Source organism: Podarcis cretensis (genome assembly GCF_951804945.1).
Source record: "Podarcis cretensis genome assembly, chromosome: 3".
NCBI lineage: Eukaryota > Metazoa > Chordata > Lepidosauria > Squamata > Lacertidae > Podarcis > Podarcis cretensis.
In genome coordinates this window covers 61,410,692-61,428,280 of record NC_137172.1, presented here as the reverse complement: position 1 = coordinate 61,428,280, position 17,589 = coordinate 61,410,692, and the positions used below count along the sequence as shown (strand labels likewise).

The 17,589-nt window shown below is 43.0% G+C and overlaps 1 protein-coding gene across 1 annotated transcript in view; it reads left to right on the top strand.

Moving 5' to 3' along the window:
- The first annotated feature begins 8,573 nt into the window (after positions 1–8,573).
- The window catches only part of PHACTR2 (phosphatase and actin regulator 2), a 92,167-nt gene continuing 83,151 nt past the window's right edge, over positions 8,574–17,589 (top strand). The window contains exon 1 of the mRNA XM_079970962.1: positions 8,574–8,757. Within this exon, the coding sequence (XP_079827088.1) occupies positions 8,589–8,757 (169 nt within the window). The 5' untranslated portion in view covers positions 8,574–8,588. The remainder of the gene's footprint in view (positions 8,758–17,589) is intronic.

Below are 17,589 nucleotides of genomic sequence, written 5' to 3'. Positions count from 1 at the left end.
TGCAAGATAAGGCATGGTATTTAAGATGGAGGGGGTCAAAAGTGATTCAAGATTTACAGAAATTCTATTTAGAAATTCATGCTTGGATAAATTCAAGATTTAAATAGTTACAAAGCAAGCAGTGTATTCATTTGTTGTGGCTGTTTATTAATAACTCATAATAACTGCTGCAATTCTTTTGAACAAAAAGCATTTGAAACCCCCACTTAGGCATGAAGCCTATTTGGTGCCCTTGGGCCAGTCACTATCTTAGGCTAACTTACTTCAAAAGGTTGTTGTGAGGATAGAATAGTAAGGGGAAGAACGATGAACCCCACCTTGAGCTCTTTAAATAACCCCCCCCCCCCATCTAAGTGTTGAGTTGCACCAGCCCACACCAATATTCCCCCCACCCCAAGCATTCCTGAGTTGGGCAGGCCTTTGTTTTATTCTAATTTTACTTTTCTGTAAGTTACTCATCCCTTGGGAAGCTTATGAAGGGTGGAGTATATATAAATGTCCAAGCTATTTTATTTATGTGAACTCTGCTAGGATATGTGCATTTTAAAATCTAAATTAGTATTTTTAAAGGAAGGCAGGAGTTTGACAATAAATAATAATACAGCAAAGCGCTCAAAAAGCCTCATTTCAGAGATCCTGTTAATGTATTTTCGTTTGAGAAAGTTGACCTGAGGTTTTTATTTGAAACACAAACTGTTACATTGAATACACACACTAGGATGCCAAGGGGAGTACTGGGTTGTATTGAATTAACTCACTCAGAGTAGGCCCATTGAAATCAATGGCCATGACTCATGTAGGCCCAGTAATTTCACTGGGTCTGTTATTCAACTGAATAACAACTCACTGTGTTGGCTTACGTTTTACAGCTTTTGTGATCCATTGAAAATGGGTCAAGTTAGTATTCACACTTGAAATGTAGAGGTTTTCAACCTGACTGTGTGTACCAAGTTCTTTTTTCTGATATCTTGAAGTTCAATAAAGTTCTCACATGGCAGACAGTCTTACAAATGGAATGATGAATGGACTTGTAAAACTCAAGACCTCATTTAATCAGCTGATTTAATGCATCTAAGAACACAGCCAACTGTGCTCTCTGGACTGTAGGAAACTCAATTTGGAAGCTACTATTTCAAAACTTCTTTGGTAAATGATCCAGCTAGTGTCTTAGACATTTGGCAAGCTCAGCTACCATCATAAACTCATCACTAGGAAGTACACTTCATTTTTCTCTGTCAAATGTTGGACGTATGTAATTAGCTCAAACATTCACATTTCTGTACATTGAGCCAAAGAACTGCTTTAACCGAGTCCAACAAGAGTGGCTTGTTATAAACCATTTTTCAAACTTCCCTAAAATAATGGCTTCTATGTAGCATGGGAAACTGTTGTTTTAAGGAATACAAGTTCAAAAATCCTTTGACCACGTGAAACTGTGCTGTTGTCTGATTTCAGCCCTAGAGTTAGTATGCAAAGAATCACTATTAATGTATAAAGAGTGTGTGGTAAAGGTCCCCAGCTGCTCGTCCCTCAAGAACAACTTCGTGAAATATACTAACTTTACTACAGAGTGCATGATACAATTCAAGAAAATTAGCTTTTTCTGCATCTTCAGAAACAAACCAGAAGATAACAAGTATCTGTGTAGGAGTAAGTCTTGTGGCAGAGTGTCATTACCATATATGGCGAGTAGTTCCACTAGAGGATACATTAACCACTGTGCTAAGTAAGCTATAGAGTAATGCAGAGCAGTGGATCCCATTTCAAATGGACACTCTCATTCAGTCATTCATTTGCACAAATAGCCTCTTCTTTGCAGTCATTGTAACAGAGGAAGAATATCTGCAGTTTGCCAGATATTATTGCTGCATCACAATCATTAGCTACTTGCTGAGTTGCATTTTTTAAAAACAAATCTTAACTGAAGAGTTAAATCTCACACTTTCCTGCTGCACTTTGCCTTTTTCATACCTGGTGCTAAATTTATATAACAGGAAGTACGCAGATGATCTAAAAACGAACATGTATTCTACAATGCATATTCCGGAGGAAAATTCAAGCCAGGCTTTTTTTAAATTATGAAAACTCCTTAAATGCAAATGCTGCCAAAACTGCCTTGAAGGAGCTGGCTTAGTTTGCTCTCTCACTTGCTCATTCAATTATCTTTGAATGATGAGCTGCTCACATTTAATGCAGCAGAAATGTACCCGTTGTCTTCTATCAAAAGTTGAAGTGCCCAGGCCTTTACTGGTCCAACTATGTTTTCCTTGTACTGTACTGTAGGCAATATTTGGCAGGCTCCCACACGTTGAGAGGAAAAGTGCTCCTTAATGGACTGCATTACCATCTTAACCTTATTTGGCATTGACTCCTATTTGATTATTTAGTATCAAGAGGGCAACCTGACCCAGGGAGTAATGCATCATAATCCCAATGGCAATTGCTCAAATGATGATAGAATGACCTACAGAAACTTTTATGGGCAGCAGCAGGCATTTACTAAGGCAGACTGGGCAACCAATGAATCAATTAATTTGCCCCTTCCCATGCTGTGGTGTCTGGAAGATATTTTATTTGGTTATTTGGAAATGTATAAGCAACTGGTCAACTCAACTGAATTCCCAAAGCTGAGAACACCAATAAAAACTAACACAATGTGATAACCGTTGGCTCCTATAGCACATGGACTGCAAGTATAGCACCCATGGGCACTCATGGGCCTCTAAAGGCCTTCCCTGGTGCTATAAGGTTCCATCCTGTTCAAAAGGAGACATTTTTCAAGCCTAATTGATCTGCCTGGGGAGGGAAGTTCCCCCACAAACGGCATTCTCCAGGAAGATCACCCCCCCCAAATTAGACTTGATAAAATATCAATATTTTTTTTTCATTCCTAAGTGCTGTGTGTGCTTGGTGCCCAAGACTGTTTTTCTGGTTTGCAAATGTGCCTGTGGACTCAAAAGGGTTGCTGACCCCTGTTATAGCAAAAAGGTCCATGCATACTTTCTTTGGAAACCCACACCATCAATGTTAGACTTACAGTCATTGTGCTGTCCTGTATTAATTTATCAGTGCCAAATTGCTGATGCAAGTTTTGGTATGGAAGAGCCTCAGAGAGGACAGCTGCAGGGCAAAGGTGAAAAAGGATTTCAACTGTGTTTGGGCATTTTTACCCTTACACTGTGCCCTTATAAGCACTCAGTTTTCACAAAACAAATTTATTCAGTTGCCCTATTCATCATAATATGGTGTTGTGCCTCACTGATCATTCTTCAACTCCAACAGCCAGCAATCCTACAAATAGGCGATCTATGCTTTTTTAAAGTTGGCAGCTGACACTTAAGCTGATGGTGCATCTACACCTTGCTTTTGAAAGGTTTGTAACTCACTGCCTCTAACAGCTCACATAATATAAAAAGGATCAATCCTTTATCAGCATCATCTGCACAGTGCGTATGTGCAATTTTATTATTTTTTATTTGCTGCCACTGAGAGATGTTCCTCAGTGGAGGCAAGTATGAAATGCAAGGTTGGCTCCAGGTTTGAGGAGGCAAAGTGGGTCCCACCTTCATCCATAAGCCATGGTAGAAAACCTGGGCAGCCAGGGGAATGAGCAGTAATGTTGGCAGCGGGGCTCTGAGGAGCACTCCAAGCAGCACTGGATGTCTGAATCTAGCCACCATTTCATTCCTCACAATGCCTCTGACATCGCATCAGTCTGCAGCATTGTGGAAAATTAAAAGAGTGCTGCTCAGAGCACTGGAATTGGGTTTCCCCATAATAATGTGTCAGCCAAAGAATATTCTTCCCAAGCTAAAACTGAATGGCTTTAAAAAAATAATAATACAGTGGTACCTCAGGTTAAGTACTTAATTCGTTCCGGAGGTCCGTTCTTAACCTGAAACTGTTCTTAACCTGAATCACCACTTTAGCTAATGGGGGCTCCTGCTGCTGCTGCGCTGCTGGAGCACGATTTCTGTTCTCATCCTGAAGCAAAGTTCTTAACCCGAGGTACTATTTCTGGATTAGCGGAATCTGTAACCTGAAGGTATGTAACCCGAGGTACCACTGTAAATTACAGGGTATTATTTAAGTCTCTACAGGCATCATGAATTCTGACAGTTTCTTTTAACGTTTATGGTCTTCTTAATGCCTTATATGATTAATTCACTTTTACATCCTTTAACCTGCCATCACCCTCCTTGCCTTTTTCTGAATATTCTATCTCAGTTCTGACCTATTTTCAGTTTAAAATTTCCTACCTTCTTTTTTTATAAAGGCTACTCAGTTCTTCTTTCCATGTATTATCAAGTGCCACCTGCTGTTACTTTTAATATAACTGTTAATCTTTATCTTTTGTATATATTTGAGGCTCTCTCTTTGACATTCAGATATCGTAACTCAAGATTTCACATGCCTGGAGTCCTCATTTGTTGCAAATCTTTAATATAAAGGCAGCATGCTCCTAAAAATATTATATCCCTTTTACAAATGCTATGTAGCTTAAATGTTTTATCTCCCTAGTGTAGAAACAGGAGCATTACTCACTACTGGGTGTTCCACTGACACAAATGTTTTGAGTTTGCTCAAATGGAATATGTTCTACTAAAATAATTAGACTCCCATATTCTGCACTGGGATTTAAATATAGTTCTGCGCAATCACTAGAGGTGACAAGCTGTGGTTCAGTCTCAGGACCCTGAGTACATGAGAATGGAGATTAGATTGTTAGCTTCACTATAATGTTATAACATAACCTGATATCTGGCAATACAAGAAGGAGCAGCTGGTAAGGAGGGGCAGCACCAGTCACCTGACCTCCTGGCAGCAGAGTCAATGCTGCTTGCTAGGAGGAAGAGTAGGAAGGGCAAGGAAGCAGCCAGGGAGGTCAGTGCTGCTCAGGCAAATTGCTGCAGGCACCAGATTGGCTCTGCCAATGCACCTGTACAACACCAGCCTCCCCACCTCATTGCCCCTCCCAGTAAGTGGCAGTGACTTCACTGCCTGCTGGGAGGCCAAGTGTGTTGTGGTCTTCCTCCTCACCAATTGCTCTGGAGTACAAATGAAATTGACTGGGCATGCTGTCTGTGGCTGATAGGATGTGTGGTCTAAAATACCTGGTGGGTACCAGGTTGACAAAGGTTGAAGTAAACCATAATAAATGTCCCAAACCAAGAAGACAAAAATAAATAAATGTTCGAAAGACTTCTAATTTTGCATTGCAACTTAAACAGTTCAGCTGTGTTATTGCCACTGCATAGACAAGGATGCTAGTGTATAAACAAGAATTTAGTGAAACATATCCTGATCGTACTCTTATACTGCAGTGTTTTCATCCACTAAACTTTAAAGAAAATCAAACTTTCTACAGGTGTTTCAACATGAGGACTATAAGTGTGGAGCAGGTTGGTTCTGTTCCATAACTGGAGCAGTTTCCTACATGTTACAGGTCACAAAGACAATCACATAAATTATATAAGCACACATTTAAAAAGAAATGCTAGGTAGGCCTAATCTTGGGGTGCACCAGATTTAATGAGTTTCAGTTTCAAGGCTGCATGTTTTCTGTAGCAGGGCAAGCAACAGCTGGTGGGAAGGCCAGTTTAGACTTGGAAGACACAGTATGAGTGGAAATAGAATTAATTCCCACCTCAACCCTGGCAATTCTGGCAGCTGCTTTCAAAAGAAAGCAGAGTGGTCATGGGTCTCAGGCAAATTGCTTATGGGCTTAGCTTAACCAGGGGTAACTATAACCTACAGTTTGGGGGAAAATGTTACTGTCCCCAAAACTAAGCTATTTATTCCAGAAGCCTGAATATCACTTAAAAGCTGTCAGACTCATTGCCACACTGAACTTTAAACGCCTTCGTAGAACAATAAACATAAGTCTACCTGTGAACATTCTGCCAATAAAGAGTGGAAAATAAATGGAGAAAGGAGGAGAAAAATGCAGGAGGGGGGCAGAGAAATACTGCATACGGTAACTGCTGATTCGGGGAATGGATATAAGAGCACTTCCATGCAATTTTAATGAAACTATTGATTGGTTTTATGTTTGCTGCCTAGAGACTATGGTGCCCAATACATTAGTAATACATAAAAGAGACATTATAATGTCATATGAATATACCAGTAGGACTGTTTATAATATTATGCTTTTGTTGCAGGCAGAACCAGTAGCAAAGTCAGAACACTGATGAATCTGTCATTTACTTTTGCTATGGAAGATACTGCATATCAACTCTGCACAAAGGTTGACGTTTGGATTACAGCTGGAATAGCTATTTGTAAACCTACAAATAGTTGAAACAATGTAGTATCTTTCTTTACAAAAATTTCTCCAAAAATCATGCTAGGGAAAGGATAATAACAAGGTGGAAAGTTTTTTTTCTTTGCAAGTGTAGACAGAAATGTATTTTTGTCTAATGTAATTGCAAAAACCTATTTTCTATTGGAATGTATTTGGTGTAGGAAAAGAATGTAAGATTTATTCTTCAATATTACCTTTATGTTTGCCTTTAGTAATTATTTTAGCATTGCTGTTTGCGTATTGTATTATTATGCTTAGCTGCCTATAAATCTGTGAAATAAAATAAATAATTCCTAGGTAGATTTTTGAGAAAGGAAATTCTATTGGCATCAATAGAGTACACTTCCAAGTAAATGTTATGGGCTATTTTCAGAACCCAGTCCTGTGTTCTGTCCTCTGCTTTAGGGCAATGGGGAATTCACTGTGTGTCGCAGGGGCATTGGTCATGGACTAGGGTAAGCTCCCCTGCCCTGTTTCTGAGCATGACAGAGCAAGTCCACAGCTCTTAATAGGAATAGCTGGAACCTGGAAGATATAGCAAAGGGCTTTTTGAGAGCAAACAGCCTGAATGCTCAAACTCTGTATGGATAGAATCAGGTAGCCTGTTTCTAGGAGTTCACAGGAAGCACATTATATTTATATCCAGTTAGGTATAGTGACTGCATCTGAGAATGTATTAAGATCCTCTCTCTTCCTGCATGTGGTGCAATCCAGTACATGGTTAGGGACAGAATCATTAGGGGTTAACTTTGGTCTTTCAAATTTTCAGTGATGCCCTGTGCAGGGCCAACATTTGGCACCCCCGCCCCACCTCTTGCCTTCCATTTTGGTCAATTCACTATGTCATAGATGCAGTGCCTTGCAGCACCCCCTAGGCTCAGCATGCAGTACAGCAGAACTGGTCACACTGCCCTAAATCCACCTCTGGAATCATAAAACTGGAAGGGACCTCAGAAGACATGTAGTCCATCCCTTTGGTCAGTGCAGGATCTGCAATGCAGGGTGCAACAGCAGCATCCCTGGCAGGTGGCCATGCGGTATGTGCAACTGTGTGCTGAATTAGAGCATGAAATATGTCTCAGTTTTTAAAACGGCAGACAAATACTCACTGGGAAACCATACCTGTTTACTTAACTGTTTAGCAATTTTCTTGTTCCACTCTTCAACCACAAACAATTTCCACAGCTGTTCACAATAAAAACAGTCATTAAAATGCCATTTAAAATTGGATACGTAACATTTAAAAAAAAAAAAAACTACCTGAAAGACAAATCTGTGTTAAAACAGAATAAAGCAGGGAATGCAACATCTAGTGAAACAAGTATCTAAACTTGGACCAGGGCAACTGAAGCAACCTTCACTTGGTGCCAAAAGGGCCTCAGAGTTGATACCAGATAAGCCTTCCTTGGGAGACTCTACAAAGACAGCACAGCTACCCCAAAAAAGGATTTGGGACAACAACTGTCTCATCTGGGAGTGCAGCACCCCCAACACACATCATCTCATCATCCAGGCAAGTTCAGCTGAGGCTTCCCAGTATGTTGCATAATGTGCATGTGTGTGATATCATGTACAGGACAATTTTAACACGTGGGTTGCCCTTTCCTTCTTCTTTTGGAAGTGGTTTCAGCTTAGGAAGTTTATCGCATTTAAGGTTCAGACCTTTCCTAAGATGCCTTCCAACTCAATCTGGATTCCTAACTAGAAAACACACACATTCCCCTTCAAAAAGCAAGCGACCATTTCCCAAGCAGTAAACTACCTCGGTGTGCAAACGTCCACCGAGATGTGCGGTGAGCTTGCCACCCCCGGCAGTGCCCTGCCAATGTGCAGCCCAGGAGGGAGCGGGAAATGCGCCCTCCTCTCCCCGTCTTTGACAGGCCACTCTCCGCGGGAGGCTGCAGCTTTATCAGGTGGCTCCTGGTCGTCCACGCCCTGCGAGGTAAGCCTTTGCCAGACGGCCGCTTGCCTTTGTTCCTGCCGAGCCAGTGGCCCTGACAAAAGCCAGGCGAGCAGGACCGGCCCCTGCGGAGCCAGCGCAAACTGGCTGTGAGCAGAAGCGAGAGGCGGTGGGCGGGTCCTTCCTGTCAAAACTTTTTCGCTCGCCTTTCGCCACCTCAGGCAGGGCTTAGTCGCGCTGTGGCTGCGCTGGCTCCGAAGGCGCCACACCTACGGCGGAAGAAGGCGCCCGTTTCCTCTCAGAGACCACTTGAAACGGGGAGAGAGGGGAAGAGAGAAAAGAAGTGGCGGCCGGGCGAGCTCGTCCCTTCTCGTCGCGGGGATGGACGAGAAGAAGGCGAGCCCACCCCGGGCAGAGGCGCCTTCTCCCTCGTCCCGCTGGTGGATGCTCCCCGGCGAGACCGGCCCCAGGGGCCGCGCCCAGAGCGACGTCTCCTCTTTCTGCGCGCTGCGAAAGAGCCACCTGCAGCGGGGCGCGCTCTCCGGCTCAGGTAAGGGAGAGGGGCCGCCAAGAGCTGCCTCCCACCCAGTGGCGTAGCGTGGGTTGTCAGCACCCGGGGCAAGGCAAGTAATTTGCGCCCCCTAACCCGTGGATTTGCGCCCCCTAACCCGTGGATTTGCGCCCCCTAACCCTAACCCCCAGATGTTGCGCCCGGTGCGGCCGGCCCCCCCTGCACCCCCCACGCTACGCCACTGCTCCCTCCCACCCACCCCACCCACCCTCTTTCTCGGCAGCCGGGGGGCTTGCGCCTTTAACAGGCAGGGATTCTGCAGGAGAAGCTTCCCCAACCCACTGCAGCTGCTTTGCGAAGTGGCTTGCTGGGAAAGCTGGGAAAGCTTCACCTGCTGAATGCTAGTCGGTCACCAAGCCTAGATCCAGGATCCAGGATCAGGTTGTACTGGAGTTCTCTCCAAGCAACTTTTTTTGCCTGTGTGAGTAAGATAAGCATATATGTGAGAATTTAAAATGTTCTGCTGGATATGTGCAATATTGTATAAGGTTATGGAGGGATTTTCTGTTGCTTTTTTAATAATAAAAAAGGGAGTCATATATGACTCCCTGCAGGAAAGCTTAGCCTTTGATAGTTGCATGGCAGGCAGGAATTCAAGAAGCACCAGGTCACTGTAGTTGAGAGGTAGTCATGGGAAAGAGATTCTCCCATTGAACTTCTGCCTGTCACAAGGCAGCTGCCAGCATGATGTTAGGTCTAGAGAGGTAATCCTCATGGGATCTAGAGAGGTAAGCCTCATGGGATCTACAGTGTTACGCTTCTGGTAGGATGTCAAGATTCCTTAACTCAAACTTGGCCTTCAGCCTACTGATCTCCCTGTTAATTTAAAACTAGAGTAGTTCCAGCATGCTTTTGTAGATGAAGTGATATTTGGCTGGTGATAATGAGCATGAAGAAACACAGCAGTGGTTGTTCCAGACTAGCACTGAGAATGATTGTCATCTTCTCTGGCTTGGCTTGGTTTACATCTCAGTCCTTTGGCAAGTGATGGGTTCTCTCTGGTAGTTAGTATGCCACATTCTTTGACCATTAAAGAAACTGACATGACAAACACTTATTTTCTTCTTAGTAAAATGGTCATAACAGCAGCATACTTCAAAAGACTTTCAAGATCAGAGCTGTGGCCTTCCAGCCATTGCTGGACTCCCAACTCTTATCACGTGATACCATTTGCCATGCTGGGCTGGGGCTGATGTGAGCTGAAGTCCAACAATATCTTAAGATCTACAGATTTCCCAGCTCTGCTCCGGACTAAGGTTGTACAGCACTTTGTTACATTAGGAGAACTAAATATTATTATATTATGTAGTACTTTTAATGTACAGAGAAAGCACCGGAACTTGAGGCTTTGGCAGGGACAGCCAGCTCATGAGGCAAGGTGAGGTAACTGCCTTAGGTGGTAGGGTCCAGAGGTGTAGTCATGGCAGTCTTCTCACACCAAAACAATTCTATATGTTGTAGGTCAGTTTGTCAAGCAAAGGGTTGATTTCAGTAATTTTTGGATCTAGCATGTGATCACCATGAGGGACTTAGGCCATCGTGTAGGGCCTAGCAGGTGCTCAACCATTCCAACAGCCAACACTTGATTTGATAATGGGTTTGCCATGGATTATCCATGATGGATACTGCTGCTTGACATTTTGAGAAAATACCTGTTTCAGATCAAATTTGGCACAACAAATGAGTTCTGTGTCAACATTTTCCAAAGTATGAACTTCAACCCTCTGATCAACCAGAACTTTTTTCAGGGGGAACTCACAGAAACACAGTTCTGGCACCTCTCAGGTGGGTGCCATTGCCATTCTAAGAGAACGAGGGAAGTGTTCGTGGTGAATTCTGGCACCTCTTTTTCTAGGAAAAAAATAGCACTGTGTTCAACCATTTTATGAATTTCAACCCTATCTTCAGTTGTAAGGCTTGAAAACTTCCAAGATGGCCTGGGGTTTGGGCTGTTAGTCATAAGAACAAGCATCTCTCATGTAGCAAGCCTTTGGGTAAAAGGCTAGGAAGTATAGGCCATACTTGCAATTAAAAAAAAAAGGTTAATAGCAGTCTTATGGCCATACCCATATCAGTGCTGGGAGAAGTTAATCCTTCTCTCTTGTGCCATTTTTCCATGTCTTTGCATCTGCTATTTTTCATGCAAGTGCAAGCATATGGGTACAATAGGGAGTTAAGCAAACTGCTTTACCCACTACTGCAGCCTCAGTCTGATTCCCCTGCCCCATAGCTATTCACACACCCCTCTTTTTTTAAAGGAGATAGTGTCTGTAGTTCTCTCACATAACATAATTTTTTGCCCTCAGCGTAAGCTTTTGAAAGGACTGGTTTTCATACCTGGATTCTCAGAGCATGGGCATCAGCTTGAGAAATAACAGACTGTATTTGGTTACTGCACTGTCTAAAAGCTTTTTGAATAGTAAGGAGGTGCAGTATGTTGTTGTTTCCAGTTTGTCGATTTACATCAAGACTTGACTGAAGAGCATTGCTTGGAGGACTTGCATTGTTCAAGGCTCAGACAATCTCTATATAGGGAATACACTTTGCACTTGATATATTTCAGGACCTGAATGAATCTGCATATTGTTTATATAATATCTATAGTCTGTTCCAGGAGTATGGGTTTAATTAAGAGTTGTAGGGGACCTTCATTTTCTCACAGACTTTGAGGGCCTTTAAGTTCACCCAAATATTGATGAATTTGAAGTATAACTTCTTATTATTTTTATTTATTATATCCTGTCCTTTCTCATACAGACTCCAGGGTGGCTAACAGCTAACAAACAACAGAATTAAAAACATAAACTAAAACCCACTGTAGCAGCAGCAGCAGGAAGAACAGAACAATCAAAGATACAATTCAGTAATATAGTTTCCAATTGCCACTCTTAATATGTCCCAGGCTTGCAAAAATAAACAGGGTTTAAGTTGACACCTGAACAAAAGAAGCTGAGGGACAGCTGGATTAGCAGAGGGAGAGAGTTCAGTAGGCAGGGGACTATCAGAGCAAAATATGGCAGATCTCCAGGCTATCTTCTCTGGGCTTCTGCTGCAGAACTCAAAACTTGTGTTGCCTGGTACTGTTGAAAGGTGATCCTTCAATTTATGCAGAGATTAATGGTGTTGATATTTATTGAGGCTGGAACCAGATATTCTAGGCTATCTGTTACATTTTTCCTGTGCTAGTCTTTCATGAAGTGTTGAAGTTCCCATAAACTAATTCTATGAAGGGCTATTACGGATAATAGCTCTGCAACACAGAGACTTATTCTGGATTGGAATTGGGGAAATGAATACTTGAGGGCCAAGGGCCTGTAGTTTCAAACAGAATGTTCAGTTCAAAAGCACATGAATGAATCATAGAATCATAGAATCATAGAGTTGGAAGAGACCACAAGGGCCATCGAGTCCAACCCCCTGCCAAGCAGGAAACACCATCAGAGCACTGCTGACATATGGTTGTCAAGCCTCTGCTTAAAGACCTCCAAAGAAGGAGACTCCACCACACTCCTTGGCAGCAAATTCCACTGTCGAACAGCTCTTACTGTCAGGAAGTTCTTCCTAATGTTTAGGTGGAATCTTCTTTCTTGTAGTTTGGATCCATTGCTCCGTGTCCGCTTCTCTGGAGCAGCAGAAAACAACCTTTCTCCCTCCTCTATGTGACATCCTTTTATATATTTGAACATGGCTATCATATCACCCCTTAACCTCCTCTTCTCCAGGCTAAACATGCCCAGCTCCCTTAGCCGTTCCTCATAAGGCATCGTTTCCAGGCCTTTGACCATTTTGGTTGCCCTCCTCTGGACACGTTCCAGTTTGTCAGTGTCCTTCTTGAACTGTGGTGCCCAGAACTGGACACAGTACTCCAGGTGAGGTCTAACCAGAGCAGAATACAGTGGCACTATTACTTCCCTTGATCTAGATGCTATACTCCTATTGATGCAGCCCAGAATTGCATTGGCTTTTTTAGCTGCCATGTCACACTGTTGGCTCATGTCAAGTTTGTGGTCAACCAAGACTCCTAGATCCTTTTCACATGTACTCTCAAGCCAGGTGTCACCCATCTTGTATTTGTGCCTCTCATTTTTTTTTTGCCCAAGTGCAATACTTTACATTTCTCCCTGTTAAAATTCATCTTGTTTGTTTTGGCCCAGTTCTCTAATCTGTCAAGGTCGTTTTGAAGTGTGATCCTGTCCTCTGGGGTGTTAGCCACCCCTCCCAGTTTGATGTCATCTGCAAATTTGATCAGGATGCCCTTGAGTCCATCATCCAAGTCGTTGATAAAGATGTTGAATAAGACCGGGCCCAAGACAGAACCCTGTGGCACCCCACTAGTCACTCTTCTCCAGGATGAAGAGGAACCATTGATGAGCACCCTTTGGGTTCGGTCAGTCAGCCAGTTACAAATCCACTGAGTGGTAGCATAGTCAAGTCCGCATTTTACCAGCTTCTTTACAAGAATATCATGGGGCACCTTGTCAAATGCCTTGCTGAAATCAAGGTAGGCTACATCCACTGCGTTCCCTTCATCTACCAGGGTTGTAATTCTGTCAAAAAATGAGATCAGGTTAGTCTGACATGACTTATTTTTCAGAAATCCATGCTGACTATTGGTGATCACAGCATTCCTTTCTAGGTGCTCACAGATTGTTTGCTTAATGATCTGCTCCAGAATCTTCCCTGGTATTGATGTCAGACTGACTGGGTGGTAATTATTTGGGTCCTCTCTTTTCCCCTTTTTGAAAATAGGGACAACATTTGCCCTCCTCCAGTCTGCCGGGACTTCGCCTGTTCTCCAGGAATTCTCAAAGATGACTGCCAGTGGCTCTGAGATCACATCTGCCAGTTCTTTTAATACTCTTGGATGCAGTTCATCTGGCCCTGGAGACTTGAATACATCTAAACTAGCCAAGTATTCTTGTACTATCTCCTTAGTTATTCTGGGCTGTGTTTCCTCTGCTGAATCATTTGCTCTAAATTCTTCAGGTCGGGCATTGTTTTCTTTATCGGAGAAGACTGAGGCAAAGAAGGCATTGAGGAGTTCAGCCCTTTCTGTGTTCCCTGTTTGCATTTCACCATCTTCTCCTCTGAGTGACCCCACTGTTTCTTTGTTCATCCTTTTGCTACGAACATACCCATAAAAGCCTTTTTTGTTGCTTTTAACCTCTCCAGCAAGCCTGAGTTCATTCTGTGCTTTAGCTTTTCTGACTTTGTGTCTACACGTGCTGGCTATTTATTTGAATTCCTCTTTGGTGGTTTCCCCCCTTTTCCATTTTTTTGTACACATCCTTTTTTAATCTTAACTCAGTTAAAAGTTCTTTAGATAGCCACCCTGAGAAGGCGGTCCTCACTGTTCTAATTATTAGACAGCATTTTATGGACCTCTTTGAACTGCTTTGTGAGAGAAATGTGATCTGCTTTGCAACTTGACATTAAAGTGGTGGGGAAATTTATGTGAATGTACCCATACATTATCTGTATTGGTATACATTGCAAAAGTGGAGAACCCATGGCACACCAGACGTTTTTGGCCTATAAGTTCCATTGGCCCCAGCCAGCATGGCCAATGGTCATGGATGATAAAAGTTATAGTACAGTGGCAGCTGGAGAGGCAGAAATTCCCCATCGCTGATACTGAAAACATCAATTGCTACAGGAAGAAGTTAATGAGAATATTCTAGTTAGAGACATTGTCCTTTCTAAAAAGCAGTTTTGGCAACGGTTCACAAAATCCATCTATCTGTTATTCCATACGATCCACCTATCTCTAAAGAGATTATTGTTTAATATGCTGATAGTTACAATTTCCTGCCATCTATTTTGTTCAGTTCTTTTAAGCTATAGACCTTATGAAGCAGGCTAGTCTGCTTTGTGGTTTGCTTTATATTGATGTTGTCTTTATTGTCTCCGGTGCAAAAAGGTAAAGGAAGACAGAAATATTATGCATACATTCATTAGAATAAGTTCCAGACTGAAAGCAATGGGACTTCCCTGCAAAAACAGGGCTAGAGCTGGCTGGGATTGAGAGGAGTCATAGTCCAGCAACATCTAGAGGGGAAATAAATAAATTAGGTAAAGGTAAAGGTACCCCTGCCCGTACGGGCCAGTCTTGACAGACTCTGTGGTTGAGCGCCCATCTCACTTAAGAGGCCAGGGGCCAGCGCTGTCCGGAGACAATTCCGGGTCACGTGGCCAGCGTGACAAAGCTGCATCTGGCGAGCCAGAGCTGCTCACGGAAACGCTGTTTACCTTCCCGCTGGTAAGCGGTCCCTATTTATCTACTTGCACCCGGAGGTGCTTTCGAACTGCTAGGTTGGCAGGCGCTGGGACCGAGCAGCGGGAGCGCACCCCGCCGCAGGGATTCGAACCGCCGACCTTTCGATCGGCAAGCCCTAGGCGCTGAGGCTTTAACCCACAGCGCCACCTGCGTCCCCCAATAAATAAATTAGCTGTGGCTTATTCACTGGCTTTCAGCCTTGAGATGCCTATTTAAGGACTGGTGCCACAGACCCTTCTCCCAAGGCCCTGCGGGACCCTGAATGCTGTCTGTGCAAGGAGAAGAGAGATGGGGGAGGCCAGCAAATTCATCAGCATGTTTCTACCTGGGAACCCTGTTGACCTTGAGCTCTGTGACTTTTCTTCAGGGCCTCGAAGCTGTAGCTTATTGCCACTCCCTCTTTCTTTTGAGTTTGTTTGTTTCTTGCTAAGTTGCTACTGTGGGCATAGAAGCCAACTCCTAGGGGCCAAGGTCCCTTCCGCTCCTCCAATAAAATATTTGAGGAGGCCAGGCCCTCCAAAGTTGATGGGAATTGCCATTCAAATTGTGTTTGTGTGTGTGTGGGGGGGGTCATGACACCCAAGGTTTGCTGCTCCAATTTATTCTTGTAACACTGCATCATGGTTTAGTGATATGTTTGTCCTGGGCCTTATTCAAATGCCCCACCTTCATAAGTTTATAATCATCAGGGTGGCTTGAACTATGTGTGTACCAAATTTCAGCTTTCTAGGTTATGATAACCCTGATAATTTTCATACTGCTATGAAATCCATCAACACCAAGAAGCTTCATCTACATGATTTCTATAAATGCATGCATCTTTGTGTGTTAAACAATATTCTATGCAAACTGAAGAGAAGGAAAATCTGTCATTGAACTTTTTCCTGTCTCTTGATAGATGCAATTTTCTAATAGATACCCAGATTGTGTTTGTAATTTCCTGTTTCTGACTGAAATAGAGAAATGCAGGAAGCATTGCTTTCAAAACATATGCTAATATTCTCTCTTGGGTTTTAATCTCCACTATCTTGGGGATTTTATTTATTTGTCAGGGCTGTAATTCACTGTCATATGCCAAGGTGGCGTTAATATTTCACTTTAACTTCTAACTTAGATTCCAGAGCAGCTAAAAAGGAAACAGAGTGAGATAATGAAAAGTTTACAACTGAGAATTATTAATTGTCTCCATGGCAACAATGAGGTTGTCTAAATGCCCACCTGCCCAAAACAATGAGCAGTGATACAGTGCATCTTATTGTCATGGATGGACCACCAGCTGGTGAAGTTTAGAGTGGTGGTAGCAATACCTCCCCACAAGGGTTGTGGACCCATTTGGATGGTCCACCTTCAGTGCCTGATGGATTCCAGAATGCAGAGCTGAATGGCAATTCTGTTGAAGCTCTGGTCATGTCCAAGTCCTGATCAGGGGTGGAATTCAATGTTAAGCGCTTACAAACATTCCATCCGCGTGAGCATATCAGCTTGCCAGACAGAATGACACCCACCCACCCTGGTCCTCTTCACCCATGCACTGTGCTTGTGGTACTCCCAACACCCCCCACAGCCTTTTTTTATTCTGCAAAATGTTTCATATTTTTCAGTTATAAGAAATCTAGTTTTGGTCACATGCTTATATTTCAATATTAAAAAGGTGTGTGTGCGTGCACACACTCACACAATCTTTTGTCCAAGACTGCTTTGTAAACGCTGTCACTTATTCCCAGCCGTTAGAGAAATGGTGGTTTTATGAATCTAATGCTGAACTTGCTTGTATGTTGAATGTTTCTGTACAACTACATAGGAAAGCTGCTATGCAGAGTTGACTCACTAGATGGGGTGATTGCCATACTGATAAGCAAATGTTATTCTCCATAATATCAAATGCCTGTTTAAAAGTCTTTAATTTCTCTGGAGGAGAAGTGCTTTCTAACCAAAGTGTATATTTCTAAAATAGGTGATACAACACCAATTTTAAGTGCATCCAAATGTAGGCTACAAAATGACTTGCAGCTTGTAATATTTAGGCCGCACTTTTGTGTGTTCTTGACAGTAAGTCCCATTGAACTTAATGGTGGTATTACTTCTTAGGATCAAAATAAAAAAATTCCTTCCAGTAGCACCTTAGAGACCAACTAAGTTTGTTATTGGTATGAGCTTTTGTGTGCATGCACACTTCTTCTTTAGTTGAACTGAAAGTGGTCATGTGTAGATGAACATGCACGAAAGAGCATGCAGGAAAACTGGCTCTGTGCAACCCACAAGTGTATCAACAATCTGGTGTGTACACAACTCAAGCTTCTTAACAAGTACTTATCTAATTCATTTGCAGAATCAGAGGTGAAGAGATGACCCATGTATAATGGGTGGGAGTGCAGAAAAAGTTGCTGAGGGAAAACTCCATGCCCCCTGGGTGTCTGTGTCACCATTTTTGGTGACTTGTTGGGGAGGATAAGTGCTCACCCTCCATGTCTGCCCTATGATGTGGGGATGGTTGAATGTCTGGGAGACAGCCCAGGGATGCAGCTGAAACTGCT